General features: G+C 43.1%; 1 protein-coding gene across 2 annotated transcripts in view; it reads left to right on the forward strand.

Moving 5' to 3' along the window:
- Window positions 1-16,317, forward strand: part of GRHL2 (grainyhead like transcription factor 2) — a 64,469-nt gene extending 48,152 nt beyond the window's left edge. Inside the window, exons 12-16 of one of the 2 annotated variants that reach the window (XM_040548650.1) lie at window positions 769-800; window positions 2,185-2,279; window positions 6,889-6,974; window positions 12,335-12,399; window positions 13,161-16,317. In XM_040548650.1, coding sequence (XP_040404584.1) covers window positions 769-800; window positions 2,185-2,279; window positions 6,889-6,974; window positions 12,335-12,399; window positions 13,161-13,275 — 393 coding nt within the window. In that variant the 3' untranslated portion in view covers window positions 13,276-16,317. The remainder of the gene's footprint in view (window positions 1-768; window positions 801-2,184; window positions 2,280-6,888; window positions 6,975-12,334; window positions 12,400-13,160) is intronic. The other variant, XM_040548651.1, reaches the window with a different exon arrangement.
- The last annotated feature ends 554 nt before the right edge of the window (window positions 16,318-16,871 follow it).

Raw genomic sequence — 16,871 nt, forward strand, 5'->3', positions numbered from 1 at the left:
GAGCGAGCACTGGGAACCTGTCTGGGGTCCCTCCCTCTACCCCAGCAGACTCCAGTGCCGTGCCTTCACCCCGTGCACGCTCAGCAGCTGAAGTCCTGGTGTGCTTGTTGGTCTGGAACCGCAGTGCAGGCATCTCGTAAAGGAATTTGGCTGCCTGTTGTGTAAAGCCTTTGGCAATGGACTGTGATTTTATACCTCTGCTGCTGCCGTTAGCCACATTTCCTGCTGTTGTAAGCCTGGTCCCAGTGAATGTGAGCTAAACTGATTTACACAAAGCAGTGATCTGGGCTTCTGCTCCTGCCTGCAGCCTGTGCAAGAAATATCATCTGTACCATTAGCAATTGCTTTTCCATTAGGCCTGTGGTTTAATATTGGTCCTCATCGTTTAATTAGATTTTCAGACAGTATTAAATACCTGCAAAACTCCTGCGAGTGTTGTGGCTTAAATTGTATTAAGGATAATTTAGGTAGGAGTGATCTGATTTAGAGAATTGTAAAATAATTGGAAAATGATACAAAACAGAGGAGAGGACAATGTCTGTCAAAATACTTTGATATATTTCCACTAGATGATATTCAACAGCAGTTTTTCCAAGCTGCACTTTATCCAGATCAAAATTAGAAGTAGAGATGTTTGTGTTTTATAGAAGGAGAAGGATTTTTAACAGATTAAAAACTGCAAACCACTTGTCTTTTCTCCCATTTGAAGTTATTCTGTTAAGCAGGTGTCTGAGTTTTGGGAATAATTCTGTTTTTCTTTCATTTTAGGTTTACTATAATACAGATGATGAGAGAGAAGGGTAAGACATTTATTGTTTCACATTTTTTTGTGGTTAGCAGTTCGAACTCATAGAAAGCAGGCATAAAGACTTGAAATCAGATAAAACTGGTCCCCTTTCTCTCCTTTCCCTTATGTTCTCCCATCACTAATGGTAGGTGAATAATACGTGGAACTGGTAGCAGGAAGGTTTTATTTTATGGTATCTTTCTTTTCCTTCATGTGAACTGGCTTCTTTTTATACTTATTTCTTTTATTTCATTTTCAAGTAAAATGGTTTGAAGAGCCATAAGGTTCAACACAGGGTCAGGACAATATACTTGATAATAAAGTGTATTTTATATAAGAGTTTTCAAATCATCTTAAAAAAAATGAATTCTTTAATGAAGCACTGAAATTTGCCTTGTTCCTGGAGGCTGTTTCACAGCAAACGTGTGCATGTGACAAATATAGGAAATGCAGAGAAAATGCCCCAGTACCTTAGGAGACAGGGAGACAATGGGAGATCTTGGGAAGAGGGGAAGGCTGGAAATGGGAGCACCCACTGTCTGGCTTTGGAGGCACTGGAGAATTGCAGAAAGTCCCTAGAATAGTTAAAAGAGGTCACGAAATAAGGGCTTTAGAGTGGTTGGCTGAAGTTCAGCCAATATTAATTGTGATGTGTGCAACCTCTATACTTTTGTAAGGTGTTTGAATCCCAAGTGACCACCCACAAACTGAGCTCATGTACGCCTGCAAAAGGTGGCCTGTGGTAGGCGGTGGCTGAGCACCAGCAGCTAACATCGACTTCAAAACATGAGACATTTTTTGTTTCTTTTATGAAGCTGATGTTCTTCATAAGGCTCACGGTGGAATTGCACCAACCACGTTGGCCTCAGCTCTCTCCTCCAAGACTAAAAGGAGACACTCGGTTACTCAGGGCCATTGTGTAGAGCTTTGGGCTGGATCTGGCCCCACATGTTAGTCCTTTTGAAACTCGCTGGGTTGTGTGGCCTTGGATTTTAGAAATGTGTTCAGTGTTTTCTGAGGCTGTCTCATTGACCCAAAAGAGGAGGTGAACCAATGTGTAAATACGGCTTCACCTCCTTTCTTAGTTGCTTCTTTCCCCTGACTTCCCTTGCCTAAATATTTAAGCAGTTAAGAGCCTTTGGTGTTTTCCAAATAGTATGCAACATCGGAGTATATTTTCCTGTCACCTGTCCCAGCCAGTCAGTCCAGGCAACTTGAGAGGCTTGGAGAATTCAGATAAGCATCAAAAGCTAAATCTGTGCAGTTTCTGGTCGTTACTTGAGTGGCTAGTGGAGTTTTTGCCAGAGTACAAAGTGAGTCATATCTGCTGCTGTTGTCCTTTCTCTGTTGGGAGCACATTTTTTACCGTGACGTGGCCCCTGTTGTGTGTTTTCTAGTAGCAGTGTCCTGGTCAAGAGGATGTTCCGGCCCGTGGAGGAGGAGTTTGGTCCGTCCCCTCTGAAACAAATGAAAGAAGAAGGCCTGAAAAGAGGTAACAGTTATAGTAGCTGGTTACTACTAATGCTCTGTGACTTCTGCCCTCAAGCAGAGAAGAACTTGTTTGGCTCAGACCAAGTCAGTTGTTTGATGCTGGTGCAAATATGGGGCAGGTGGGAGAAGATACCATCACACCTGCCGGTATACAAGGAGGCATTTTAGCAAATGCTAGTAATAATAATAAAAGCAGAAAATAAAAATGAAGAAGAACTGGGTACTGTCTCAAGAAGGGATTAGGACACAAGTGTGTATGAAATGCAAAAAAGCTAGAAAGTTTCTTGGTCCTTGGCCAAGCTGCATAGTTCATAAATGTTCTAGTAGCGAAGCTGTGGTTGTTTATTTTTAACTTTTGCTCCTCTTTTCTGTTCTGGCTGGGATCACAAACAAATATGCAAGATGCACGGGGTCAAATACAGAGACATTACACAGGCAAGCTCATGCTTGTACTCACTGCAGAGTGAGATTAGCCTGAATAAAACCTCAGAACTTTCCTACCCAATTAGAAAATTAACGCATGGAGAGGCATCCTCCAGCTGACCCAGCTGAATTGTTTATGTCCTTTAATTGTTTTTTACTGCCTTTAGAGAGTACTGCCACAGTCGCATTTCATATGCGCTGAAACAGAAGTCCAGCTCCTATTTTCCAGTTCAGTGCAGGTTAACTTGAGTAACATTCAAGCAGTGGTTTAGGCAGAGCTGTCAAATTTGCATGAAGGTAAGGATGAGCATATGGTGGTTTTGTCCACAAAATATGCTTTGTGTACAGTCACAATGCAGAGCTACATATGTGATAACGCACCACACTGCCACAGTTGGGCACTCTGGAGAATATTTGCTGTTCCTTCAGTCTCCTGAGTTCTGTCCTGTAAGCTTATTGGAGAAACCAGGGGTGGGACCAAGCCATGCAACTCAAACTCACACATGTTTTGAGGGTCACCCATTAGTTTGTGAGACAACAAGGCAACAATGTGTAGAAGTGAGCTCAGCTGTTCTTATCTATGCCACTATGTCAGACTCATTTGGGCTTGTTCGGAACAACCTGAATTTCCATAAACCTGAATTTTCTCTGTGGGTGAGGATGGTGTGCTTGAACCAGGGGAAGCATACAAGACTGCGGGATGGAGATTGGTATCTCTGTAGAATAAATGTAAACGTATTCTTCCTTTAATTAAGTCTTCAGTTAGTAATGTTGAGGTCAGCACTGACCACAGGATCGTATCTGTTTGACTCAAGGCCTTGACCAAATTCACATTATCAATCCATCACGCAGAAGTGGACAGCCACAAGGGCTACATAAAGATCTGTCTTTTGCTGCAGTTTCACCTGGGTTTCCCAGCTGGAAGCCTGGAGAGTTTCCCGCAGGGAGATACTGATTTGCTTTGATTATTCCTGTCCTTTACTGTGGTTAGTTGTTTTAATATCATCCAGGAATTTCAACCATTTCGAGGGGAAGATTTGAAAGAAAAAAATGTTTTTCAACTGGTGACAAAACTATGTTAAATAATTAAATCCAGGAGAGGCGCGGAGTCGGAGAAACTGGAGGATGCTCTCTTCCTGCTCAGTGTTTCTCGCAACTTGGGCTGTGTTGGCTGGAGGCCAAGCCTCTTCCAGCATAGCCTTTGCTCTGGTGAACTTCCTGCCATCAGGAACCGTACATCTGGGATTGTGCTGATGGAGCACAGCTCCATTTGAACCTACCCACTTGACAAGCCTGTCTTTGCCACAGGAGTCACTGGGTATTAAAATCTTCTGCTGTTTTTCCCAGGCTTAGCTGTACTAGATTTTTTTCTCCCAGATTTATTTGGTACATCAGAATCAATAACTTGAGAGCAGGTATAGATGGGGCTGTAATATTTGGGAAAGAGCAGGTTTTATATGAGGAAATACGCATATAAGGCAACGTAATCCCAAGGTGGCTCATTATCAGAGCAATGCAGGTAAGTAGCACCCAGTGAGGGGTCCAAGCCCAGCCAAAGAGCTGAAGTGACAGCGTGTAGTTTCACCTCTGCCTGCTGGAGCTAATTGTAATACTCTCCAGTGGAAACAGAAGTATTGGGGGAAGAATAATCTCCCTTCACGAGAGTAGGGATCTGAAAGGGTTTGCAAATCACCAGTCAAACGAGGTTCATATTCTCACACAGGTAGCTGCATCTTTCTGAATTTGTCTTTCATCTCCTTGGCCTCTAAGGGAGGTACAAGTGCCGAACACAGAAATGTGAAGTATGTTAATCTGCACCAGCTGTGCTGCGTGGCTAGTCACTCGGCTGGGCTCGTGGCCGTTTTCTGTGTTCTCACTAACATTTTTCAAGTCACTTCACCTCTCAGACTTGAGTGGGAGTTTTCCATGAATTATAAATCCAGCAACCCTGTTACAGATCAGGGAGATTTCCAGTCCTGTAGTTCTCAGCCTGAAGAAAATAATGTTTTGCTCTAGCTTTTGTCTCTTCGGAGAGTTAGGTTAAACTGTTCTCAAGAATTTTGGATTCATAAGAACTAGAGTTTTGTGAACCATCCCCATGGAGCACAGAATTCACCCTGTGGCTCTGTTAGCTGAAGAATTTGTGCCTGGGCCATCAGTGAAAAGTCCAAATGTAGAAAAGGAAAGCTTGGTCACAGCTACCAGCTCTGCTTCCCTTGGGCTTGAGGTTCGGTGGCAGCACTGCTGAGCCAGGTCGAGCCCTCGCTGCACACCTTCTCCCTGCTCTTGTGCCAGCACAAAGGTCTGTGGGCTGCCTTAGCACCTGGAGCATGGACCTGGTTAGTCTGAAGAACTCAGAAAACAAGGGTTATTTTTTCACTTGCATCTGCTCTTTGAGGTAGTTTGCCTGCGGGAGGATTCACACCAGGCCAGAATAACAGAGCACAAGGGTAGGGATGGGACAGGGACTTCTGAAGGTGTCGCTGTCACCAGGAGGCATTTCTGGAGAAGCGCCCTAGTGAATCAAAGCTGGGATTTTCACACCTGTCACGGGGAAAGAAAAAAACAGCAACCCTTATATGCTCACTAATCCTAGCTCTCTGTGCGTGTACCAGTGATTCAAGTTGCCCGTTATCCTTGTAATGGATCCTTCATTCAACATAACATTGCCTGACATGCCAAACACAACAGAGAGATTTAAAGCTCCGCACTCGGATTGTGTAACGTCCCCAGCTTTAACCTCGGACTGAGGGACTTCTCCTTTCAGATACGTTTGTAATTATTAAGGCTGGCAGATGGCTCCAGTGTTTGGAAAGCTGGCAGTTACAGGACAGCCTTCTAGCTGCAAGAAAAGAATGATTGAATTAATAAAAATGTCAGTACAGGTAAAATTAGCACCTTGAGTGAGTGCTTGCTGATGCAAGGAAGCATATCAAAACCAATCAAGTTTTAACTACTGCTGTGGGTTTTTTGTTCCTGTATATTCTGACTGTTATCTCAGCTTTTAAGTCTGTTGTTAACTTAAGAAGGACGCTTCCAGGCTGTTTCCAAAGATTTGCCAAAATGTAGGAAAAAGGATGTCACCACAGGCATGCAGAGCCAATTTTGTGGTCAATACTTCTAAATTAAAGACCCAAAAACCCCACCGTTGTCCCCGATGCCTGGTTTTGTAGACCAAGACAGGAGACTGATCTGGCCAGCCAAGTTTTAAACCTTTTTTCAGTCATTTGAAAACACGGGCAAAGAAGCTACAATTCAGTGCAATGGGCCTGTTACAGTCTTAAACTGAGAATTAGCTTCCAAACAATTGCTTCTTTATGAAAAATTCCATCCACAAGTCATCTACTGTGAAATTAAATCACCCAATGAAGATCTCCTTTGGACTCTAAGGACGATCAGTTTCAAAATTGCTTTTTTCCATCGTGGCATCAAATGATGCCACGTCAAAAATGATCACGATCAAATGATACCAGTGCAGTTTGTCACACAGACATACCTAACAGTGCACGTGTACCTAACATACAGTACTGCTAGTTGAAAAGGCAGTTTATTCAGGAAAAATCAATTTCACAGAGGCTTATTTAACCTGCTACTTTACCTGAGTAATGTGAAATTACACCTAAACCACTTCTCCACTATTCATGTTTATTCACTTTGAGTGTGTCTGCTTTGCTTTTGCCGTGTAATCAGTAAGTCTCTGTCAGAGATTACCATTTCTTATCCTTTTCGTTGCCTTTTGTGTCAGAGGCTTAGCTACAAGTAACCCTTTTTGTACCTTCCTGCTTCGCTCTTGCCGTGTAATTTTGCCTTTTCTGAATGTCTTTCCCAGTCTTTGGGATGAAGTCTGGAGAGGTGCAAGCCAAGACCCAGGTATAGAACCCCGGCTATATATATATTTTTTTTTTCATGGAGCTTCTCTTATTTAAGTAAATGGAGGTTTAAATTCCTTAAGATATAGATTTCTCACATTAAATTAAATAGACTGGATTTTCTTTGTGTACTTTCAAAGCAACCACGGTGTGTCTTCCATCACTGCTGATATGAGATTTTTTTTTTAAAGTGAAAACCAGCTTCAGCGCTCCATTTTATCTGTCATGGATTAATATTTGTTTTTCTACTCAGCGTGGGGTGTTTCATTTGTTCGATGGACTGGACCTGCTCCAAGCTTGAATTTTTTTCTGTTTCAGTGCTTTTGTATGTGAGGAAGGAGACGGATGAGGTGTTTGATGCTTTGATGCTGAAATCACCCACAGTAAAGGGGCTAATGGAAGCGGTAAGTATCCAATGTCCTCACGTTGTTTATCTTCTTTGGTAAGAAAATCTTGAGACTTGAAACGTATTGCTGAGATATAATACAGAGACGAAGTTACTCTCAAATATATTTGAAGTATTTCATAAGGGTTTTCTGGAGCACACCTCTGAAATGTTGGCGTGTTCTGAACTGAGTGCTGTCAGCAGGTTGCTGAGATAAAATAGACTTGCAGAGCTGACTTACTGGAGACCTGACCCTTGAGGAATGGCAGTAATTAACCAGTGCCAAGGAAGCAGCGAGATAAAGGACCCACTTTCTGAAACACTTCTTTCTGAACCGATGGTTCAGAGCCTGTTGAATCTTTTCCTGCAATGCTCATTGGTGTGTTCACAGCCAGCTTTTAAACACGAGGCCCAAGGATGCAGAGTTTCCATGTGAATTTCATACGGCTTTTGTGCAATTGCTTTCTCAGCATACGTGGGGCAGTTCATGAGGCAATGCAGGCAGCTCATTCATACCTCCCGTCTCAAATGCTTTCTCCAGCCCTCACTCCAGAGTGACCTACTCAGGCCTGCCTCTTTGCTCCTTCTTTGACTTGAGTTTTCACTTGTTACCTGTTATCTGTAACTGTAAGCAGATATTTTCACATTTAATCCTATTCGTATGAGCTGATGGCTAGTAGATATGTGAAATTTAGTGAGTGAAGAGTGAAGAAGCAAACGTGTGTCTCATTACTTAGGTGGAGGGGACTAGCGTGAGCCTGATCTGTAGGACACTGAGCTGATTTCCAGCCTTGGCCACATGTAGGAGAGGAGATGGGAAAGGATCAAAGTGTCTCCAGAGAGCTCATCTGAGTGCTAGAAGTATATGTAGCCATGCTCTCATAAAGTTATCAATGGCTTGTTGTATGTATCAAACACTTAGATTGCAGCAGAGCTATTTGGCCAGAAGCAGAAAGTAAAGTTAGCTGTGACTGCAGGCCAGTTGTTAGGCAGAACACTTATGTACAATAAAAGCTAGGCTTCACTTGAAGAGGCTGCAATCTGATTCATGATAAACATAATTTTATCTTGGCTTTGTGTGGAGTTAAAAGTCAGTTATAATTCTTCCATAACCCTTCAAGCTAACATTAATATTTTATTTTCAGTGTTCAGTGCCTCTCCATGCCTGTTCTCCAGCTACTGCGTAACATAAAAATAAAGCTGGTCCAGAAGTTTTCTGCATAACTCCTTCAGCACAGGTTTCTACATACCTCTCTCAGCACAGCTGCTGACTCAGTGGCTTGTTTTCAGCATCAGAGAAATCTGATCTGTTGTAAAATGTCCCAGATCGCTGAAAGGAACACATTCAGAAAATTTTAATTCTCTTTGGTAGGATATAATGGATAAGTGAATGCCAAAAAGCTGTCAAACTGCATAATTTTAAATACTCTCTCTACAGTCTTTACAGCAAATAATATAATTTGGAAATTGCACACATCCTAAATGCTCAGTTCTAAGCTCAGTACAAAGATCATAGAAACCAAGGCTCTGAATTTTATAGATCCCCAGTTCTGAAAGGCAACACCAATGATCCTGAATCATACCCTCCTTCTCTATTTGCATATTAAACACATTTTTTTGTTTGTTTGTTTATCACTTTTCCTGGTCTATATCTTTCTCCTAGTTTTCCATGGTTAATGACACTGTTTTCTCAGATACTATGTTTATTTTATTGTCTCATATACCCACTTTCCATAAGAACAATCAGATTCCGTCTCTGATTTCTTTCTTCTGCTATATCTCTGGAGGCCCAGGTTGCAGAGGTTTGTTAGAGCTCAAAAAGTGATGCAAATGTGTGTGCTTTTTTTTTTTTAAAAAGATATTTGCATCCTGCAGTAGTTCATCTCGATCAAGTAAAAACTGTGCCCATCACAAAACATCACACATAAGTGGTGACTGACCAGCTCCAAATCCTGCTCTCAGACTTACCTAAAGTGAGGTTAACTCTGTGCATCTCAGAAGGTGCCACAGTCTTACGCTGTGCAGAATCAAATATTTATTGAAACTGTGATCTAATCTGGGAAACTCAAGCATCTCCCAATGTCTTTCTGTAATTAAAAACCTGAGTTCAACAGAACTTACTTAGACCAGTTTGTTAAGTTTATACATGTCTATGTGTCCTTCCAACCAAGGTAGGGCAATATACCAGACCACTCCATAGAAGTAAGTTGGCAGAGATGTTTTTATACATGCTTCGACCAGCCCTTTCTGTCTTCCTGACTCCAGCAGGGAAAGCGTTTCTGGTGGCTTGTGCAATCAGACGTGTGCTACAGACAGGCTTGTCATGCCAGGGGGGTGCAGTGCCACTCTGAAGGCTGTCTCATGGGCTCAGGCATCCTAAGGGAAGAAGAGAATTCTCTACTCAGGGAATTGGAAAATGGATATGACAAAAGGAAAATACTTTAAATAAAGATATCTTTCATTACTGTATTATGTCATGCTTGGGATCAGGTGAGAAATCCTGTTTTATATGGAGGCTGGCCAGCAGCGTTTTTCCCCGAGTTGGCATCAAAGCTGTTTCAGAGGAGGGTGTTAAGTGAGATGCCCTAGCAGATGCCAGCTGTCTGCTTTCTCAGATTCTGCAGCAGGACTTAGCACATTTGCACTGGAGACTCGTTTTCTGAGCCTGTGAGTAGGAGGCTCGCCCATACCCCCACTTGGAGCCTTGCTTCCACAGCTCGCCATTTAGTATAATTGGTTGAATCCTTAGGGGTTCCTGAGAAATGTGCTTATTCAGTCAGCTGGAAGTCTTTCCCAAACCTCACTAATCCCTACATGTTATATAAACCCCACACCTGTCATAGGCAGTGTGACAAGCAGGACTTTCTCAGCTCTACCTCCCATAGCTTGTGTAGGAAGTGGTGTCCCAGAGTCCCAAACCACTTTGAGCAACATTTGCTATGTGTGAGTGTTAGGTATCCCAAATATCTTAGGAAAGTTTTATGCTGGAATGTGCAGAACGCTGTATATTAGCTGCTGTTAAACCTCCTTGGCACAGGACTGTTTCTCCGTGCTTGTTTATTTGTGTGGAGTCAGCGAAAAGTGTCTTCAGCACTCATCTTTACAGGATCACTAGGCTTCAGAGGTAACACCCCAGAGAAGGAGCTGCAGCATTTCCTCATGTTCACACAGTAGTTGTGATGTTTTCAGCAGTTTCAGGTTGCAGTTTTCCTGATACTATTACAAAGGATTTTCTTCAACAGCATGATGGAGCCATTTTTATTACTGCTTTACATGAAAGCTTAAAATTAGGTGTACAACAAAGCCACAGATACAAAAATCCAGTACCAGTTTGCATACCTGATATCATTCTACTCAGACTTTGGTAAGCAAAGCTAGAAGGTAAAAAAGAAAAGGAAAACATGGCAGTTTCTGCGGAAACTTCTCTAAGACGGAAAAGATTTGCTGAATACTCTAGCACCTGCCTGCCCCAGAGGAGTCACTGGCCTCAGGTCGGGCAGCTGCCCTCCGTGGGCAGCCCAGGATGAGGCACTGAAGGAAAGGAGACTTGGGGACGTGGTAGCATCTAGGAGAGAAGTGCAGGCTGAGGGGCAAGGTGTGGGTACCCACACGGTGCTTCTGGCCAGAGGTAGGTGGTTTCTTCTAATGGGGATCCTTCCCATAGATCCACCCTTAGATTTAGGTGCATAGACTGCGTTAGTTGTTCATGAAGGCTGGGGGGCAGCCGGTCCCATCTGTGCAAAAGAACAGCTGGAATAATTCAGGGTGTCCTACACCTACAAGGCAAATCCTGGGGTCCAGTCACCCTTGTTCTGCCTTGTTTGGAGCAAAACCTTGAACTCTGGAGTATGTCATTGGAACTTCCTTGTAGGATGCACTTCCACCCCGTGCATAGAGCTCCTCAGCTCTCTGGATGGAAGCCATGCTTGAGGTTCAACCTGTGGCTATTTGAATCTGTCCTTGGTGCTGAGTTTTATCCATCACTTGCTTTTCATTTTCTGTTTCATCATGACTGCTTTAATTTACTTTTCAAAAATATGACTTTTTCTCAACAGAAGTCTGAGCACTTTGAGCACAAACACAAAGAAAGGATTTTACAGTGACTGATGTTTGGCAGTCTTTAAGGATTCTTAATTGTGTATTTCATTTCTCTAATGCAGAAGATAAGAGTCAGCTATTTAGCTCCAACCTCATTTCACTTGGGAAGAGCAGGAAGTTTACTTTGTTTAGCAGTAGATTACCACAGCACATCAATCACTGACAAAAAGAAATAATCTTTTTTTCCATAATTATTTTGCTTCTTGGGAAAATCCTCTTCTAAAGTATGAGTGGTGAGACCAGTTTCTTCAAAGAAGAGTCATAATTTGGAAAAGAAACTTGTCTCAGACTGAGGGCTAAGGGGCATGAGCTCCATGAACACACCACGGGTTTATTGCAGAATGGACATACAAATAAGTCAATACCAAATACCAAAGAAGTCAATACCAAAGCATTCCAGTGAAGTGCTTGTTGGTGCTGGTAGTTTGTCAGCTAAGTTCTCCCTTCAAAAGTTTTCCTCTATTTTCTGCTTTATCATTTGAGTGGATGTCAAGGGATTGATTTTAGAAGTCCTTTACCTTGTTAACAGACTTATCTGAGGCATCTCGTCTTGTTATCTATATATTCAGACGTGAGCCAAGTATTGTCTTCATTTTACTACCCCGGTGACTAAGCTGATCTCCCCATGAATACAGAAGCTTCCTAATCCTGTGTGTAGCATGGCTGTAGCCCTCTCATAGGAAAAGGTAACTTGAAGATATTTTTCAGACAAAAGAAGTACCATGAAGGATCCTGTTAGTTTAGCAGATGAAGGATCTTGTTAGCTTAACAGATACTGAAATGCCATTGAGAAATAGAATTGTGCAGTTTTTCTGTTGAACCATCAATCCATCAGGTCCTGTTGTGTTGGTACTCATCTGTCTTCTACCTGGGGTAAGGATCCTTTGCTTTCATGAGTCTAAAAAATCAGAACAAGAAGAGGCAGAAAGGATGCTGATCAGATTGAAATTCCTGGGTAGAATCCAAACCTGGGAAGAGTGTTGACTCCTCAAGTGGAGCAGTAGGAGATGCTGAAGCAGTTTTGATGACTCACACCTATGGAAATTACAGTCTCCAAGTTTCTGGATGGAAAGGTAGTATTTTTTTAATCAAGATTTTTAGGATTATTCCTCTCCAAATCGTCCTTAAATTAAGCTATAGTGTGGTTGTGAGAGACCTTTCCGTATAGCTATCCTGTTGAAGTTTGCAGAGATAGTGTTTTAATGCCTTATGTAAAGAGAGAGGTGATGACATCCTATTCCTCATTAGTCTTTAATGATATTTCTTTTGTTCTGATTTCAGATCTCTGAGAAATACGGGCTGCCAGTCGAAAAGATTGCAAAACTTTATAAGAAGAGCAAAAAGGGGTGAGTAAACAAACACTAACTAGGAACTGTGGCAGGATTCTTTAGAAGTATTCAGGGATCCCAGCCATGCATGGGGTATCATTATGCTGGACAGTATGAACACTTTTAGGATACATGCCTACTACCCTAAAATCTTACTGTTTATGGAGACAGCAAGGGGTGTCAGTGGAGGAAACATCCAGCCTGTGTCTGACCAGAATTCATAGGCTTACCGTGAAGGAGCAGAATTTATGTTTGGAAAATGTAGTTGAATACATGTTGGATCTGTTTTGTAGGCAATACACTTAATAACATTGTGGGGAGTAGTGTGGGAGAGGCACAACCTTTGCTGTGAATGCAGCGTGGAATTTCTTTGCAGCACTGGGACGAAGTGAGGCACTGCCCCAGTCTGACAGGCAGGCAAGCACAAGGGAGAGCTGCGCTTGCTGCAGGGGTTTCAGATGAGTAAATTCAGTCATGAGCATCACAGCTATGGTTTTAGAATAGCTAGGCTGCTGCTCCTTATCATAAATCTGAATCTCTCCGTTTTAACTTTCTTACGTCTCGTACCTCGTAACTACTTCCACAAGTAGCAGCCTCTAATCCAAAGGCTATAAGGGGCTGTGGGGCAGGTTTCAGAGCTGATTCTCCCTCTTGTCCCTGTACTGGCATGTTCTGGAGGCTCTTCCTGCATCACTGTGAGGTTAGCGAAGGTGGAGGGCATGGCTTTCCCTTTTGCTCTTCTGGTATGTAAAAATACTGATTTTTGCCTTTGTCACCAGTATCCTGGTAAACATGGATGACAACATTATTGAGCACTACTCCAATGAGGACACGTTCATCCTGCACATGGAGAGCGTGGTTGAAGGCTTCAAGATCACGCTGACTGAGATCTAGGCTCAGGCAGAGCCCTTTTGTAAGGAACCACAGCATTTCATTCTCCTTGGAAAGCAGAAGATTCCCCAGGAACTTGACAGACATTGATCAGAGAAACTGTTACAAGACTGGTTTGCAAACATTGTCCATTCTGCACACCCACTGCATATAGACTTGGGTTTGTCAAGCACAAGGCCACTCGTTAACCTGGTCCCTTATTTATTGTTCCCCATTCTCCAGTGCACAAGCAGTTACCAGCCCCCAGATTTGTAACCAGGTGATCCACTGCAAATGTGAAATGCAGCATTTTAATCCATGCTTTAATGTGGATAAACTCATTCTAAAACACGTTAAGGAACCATGCTGGTCCAGTTTCAGAAAACTGGGATGAATCTCTTTAACAGAGTTCACTCCACCATTGCTAAAAAAAAAGGTTAAGTGCTAAAGATGGGGAAAGTGGCTGACAAGAGTTCACTTGCTCAGACTGATCCATATCTCTCTCTAGTGTATAGTCTTGCCAAATACCTCTGGTAGTTCTCAGCACGTAGCAATGAGGACTTGTAAGTAAGGCATTCAGCTACAAATGTCACTTGTAAGTAAATGGTAAAGAAACCATTTTAACCTTGTATATAATGTTTATAATATGCAATAATATATTTTAACTACCGTATGTGGGCATTTACTGCCACTCTGTTTTTGTATGTATCGGGTTTAGGGTTTAACAGAATCTTTCCTAGAAGATTAGATTTCTGCGATCTGTTAAGGAGTGTGTGCTGAGAAGTTGATGACTGTGTCTGCATTCAAGCACTCCACCCCTGCCCACCCAGTTTTATACTGAAATATTGGAGCAAACTGCGCTGCAGTGTTTGGAGTGCTCTGTCACAGTGGGGCCCAATTTAGGTGCCCAGGTTGTAGGTAACTGAGGGCCCCGTCCAGCTGCCACAAAATCCTAGAGGTACCCATGTGTCTGCTGCCTGGCGTGCCTAGAGGTACAGAAGGGACTTCTGCTTGTTCTGCTGGTGAAGTGGGGGCTCTCAGAATGGGCCCATCTCATACCTGTGGAGGGAAAGGTGCTTTCCCCAACAGCCTGCTCCTTAAAGCATTCCTCTAGACTGTCAGAAACAGGACTTCAAAATCTTCTTAAAGGAACTTGCTCTGGTATCTCCATTGAATAATTCTGTTTTGATTCCTAGGACAGCTGGATGAGGTAGAAACCTGGGCTTTTTATGGAAAATGGAACAATTTTGGTGGTGGAGACTGAGAGTGGCCCACAGCTGAGGTGTGGAGATAGATCTCTCTCATAAAGGCTGGATCTGAGCCCAGGCTGAGCTACAAGGTCATGCCATCAAATTCCACCTCTGCCTCAGGAATTGTGTGAGAGAGAAAGGCTGCAGGCTGATCATATCAGAAAAGGGATCCAAGGGCTGAATGTCCCCAGCGCATCCAAACCTGGCACCTGTCTCTCTCCTTTCCAGCTCCTTTGACTGTCTCAGAGAGCTCCTCACGCAGCATGCAGTCCTGGGGGTTTCAGTTGCAAGCATTTCATTCCCCATGCACTGTACAAGGATCCCATGAGACCGACAGAAATGTGGGGCCTTTCCTATATGTAGTCTTTGTTTCCTTACTTTTTTCCTTCTAAAGTCTGTTTTTCATTTAGTCGCAGTTTTTTTTTTTTCATTAGCTGGTTAATGATGTAAAGAAACACTGCCTAGTTTAGCAGAGCTCATTCTCTGGTGGTTTGAGTTGTGTGGAGCTATTTACATCCAAGCAGAGGAGTTGGAATAGCTGACCAGTCTCTTTTGGTCACATTTTTGCATGAATTGTCCTGCAAGCTCTAGCACAGTTTCTTAACTTCATTAGCAATAGCATCCCATTAAAATCCATTCTTCAAATGGAAATGTCTGGTACCTGTAAAAGGTTCTGTGGGACCAGAACCTGTGGAAGCGCCAGGCTGTTAGTGTCAGAGTTAGCATAACCAGAATCCAGGTACGTCTGCAAAGCAAAGCCTGTTCTCTCTGCCTTCCTCTTGCCTTCTCTGTTCATTTGGTTTGTGCTTTTCTTCCTCATTGTGCCAAGCTGTGTAGTAATTCCATTGTCTTTTTACAAATACATACTCCAGCAAAGATGCTCTCGCTACCTTGCTTAAGAGCAGACATCCTGGGAATACAAGGGATTTTAGGGAGATTTGGTTTGTTTCTTCTTGCCTCAGGCTCAGATAAAAACTCTATGCTGACCTAGCCCAGATAGCTTTTTTTCCCAAAGAAAATTAGGACAGTTTTAGCAGGTGGCATTGTGAACTGGGGCCGGCACACAGGGCTTGTGAGCAGTGCTGTTGGTTCTTGTATTGCTCTGTTACCTGGTGGTGTTGGGATCCTAAGGAGTTTAACTCGGATCTCAGCTGGTCATGATGTCCCAGCAGAAGCTGCAAGCTAAACATAGGAGTGAATGTATGTAGGATTTGAGCCCTGGCTCTGCCCCTAATGAAGCTGCCATCCAAAAAGTCTCACTTACAGGCATGCCTGTGGCACCTGGGACTGGGGTGGGTTGTGGTGTGCTGTGTTACGAGAGTTTGGGGTTCACAGAGCAGGGCAGGGCTGTCCTGGCAGCACCAGCACTCAGGTTAGTATTTCATTCTTGTCTTACACAGAGGTGGATCTTTCTTCTTTTGTAAGCTGAGCTAGGACCTGCTGGTTGCTGCAGCATCTTGCACTGAGGAACAGTAAAGGATCAGCAAGAGCTGCAACGCTCCAGGAAATACTGGGGCTTAAGCCGAGCTGCCTTTCCAATGCCATTTTAGGAGCTTTAGGTCAGGCACTGTCCAGGGAAGGAAAGTTGTTTCCAAGATTAACTGAAAGCTTTTCTAAATATATCTGTAAGTGTCCAAATTGCTGGTCAGTAGCAAGAGAGCTGATCCTTCTGCCTTTATTTTCATCTTGCAGTCTCACTCAAGGTAGCAGGGCTGAGGAAGAAGAGTAAGACTTACCATGATAGAGTATTTTAAAACAACTGCTAGATGCATCACGAGCACCAAAGACATTACAAAGAGCACATCACCTGGTACCCGCTCGCTTGTAGCTACAGCATCGCTTGTACAGCTCGCTTGTAGCTACAGCATCGCGAGCTACAGCTCGCTTGTAGCTACATGCTGGAGGAGCACTGAACCCTGGGTGCTGGTCACAGCAAGCTACAAGCTCTTGGGGTTCACCACCTCTGAGGGCTGGTTGGTCAAAGTCAGGATGTCGAGGCGATGGGGAAGGGCAGTATTAGTAATGCAAACTTCTGAAGCAGGGGCCTGCTTTATGCCCTGCTTGATTCAAAGGTCACGAGGAGTACAAAGTTCTTACATATATATTGTTTAAATGTACATGTTGCTTTTGTTTCATGAAAAAGATTGATTAGCACTGTATCTTCTAAATATTATGAGTTAAATGGAAGTAAGATTTGGCTATGGTTCAGCAGGGGACAGAAGTATCTGTGTCCTCCTTTTGTCTCTTTGTGGCTCTGCGATGGTTGTTTTTTTTTTTTTTTCAAAGGAACAAAACTCTCATTTCCTTTCCTTCTTCAAGACAGCAGTCTTGAACCTTAGTGTAACCTCAAGGGTGGCTTGCTGCTCAGCT

Source organism: Cygnus olor, chromosome 2 (genome assembly GCF_009769625.2).
Source record: "Cygnus olor isolate bCygOlo1 chromosome 2, bCygOlo1.pri.v2, whole genome shotgun sequence".
Taxonomy (NCBI): domain Eukaryota; kingdom Metazoa; phylum Chordata; class Aves; order Anseriformes; family Anatidae; genus Cygnus; species Cygnus olor.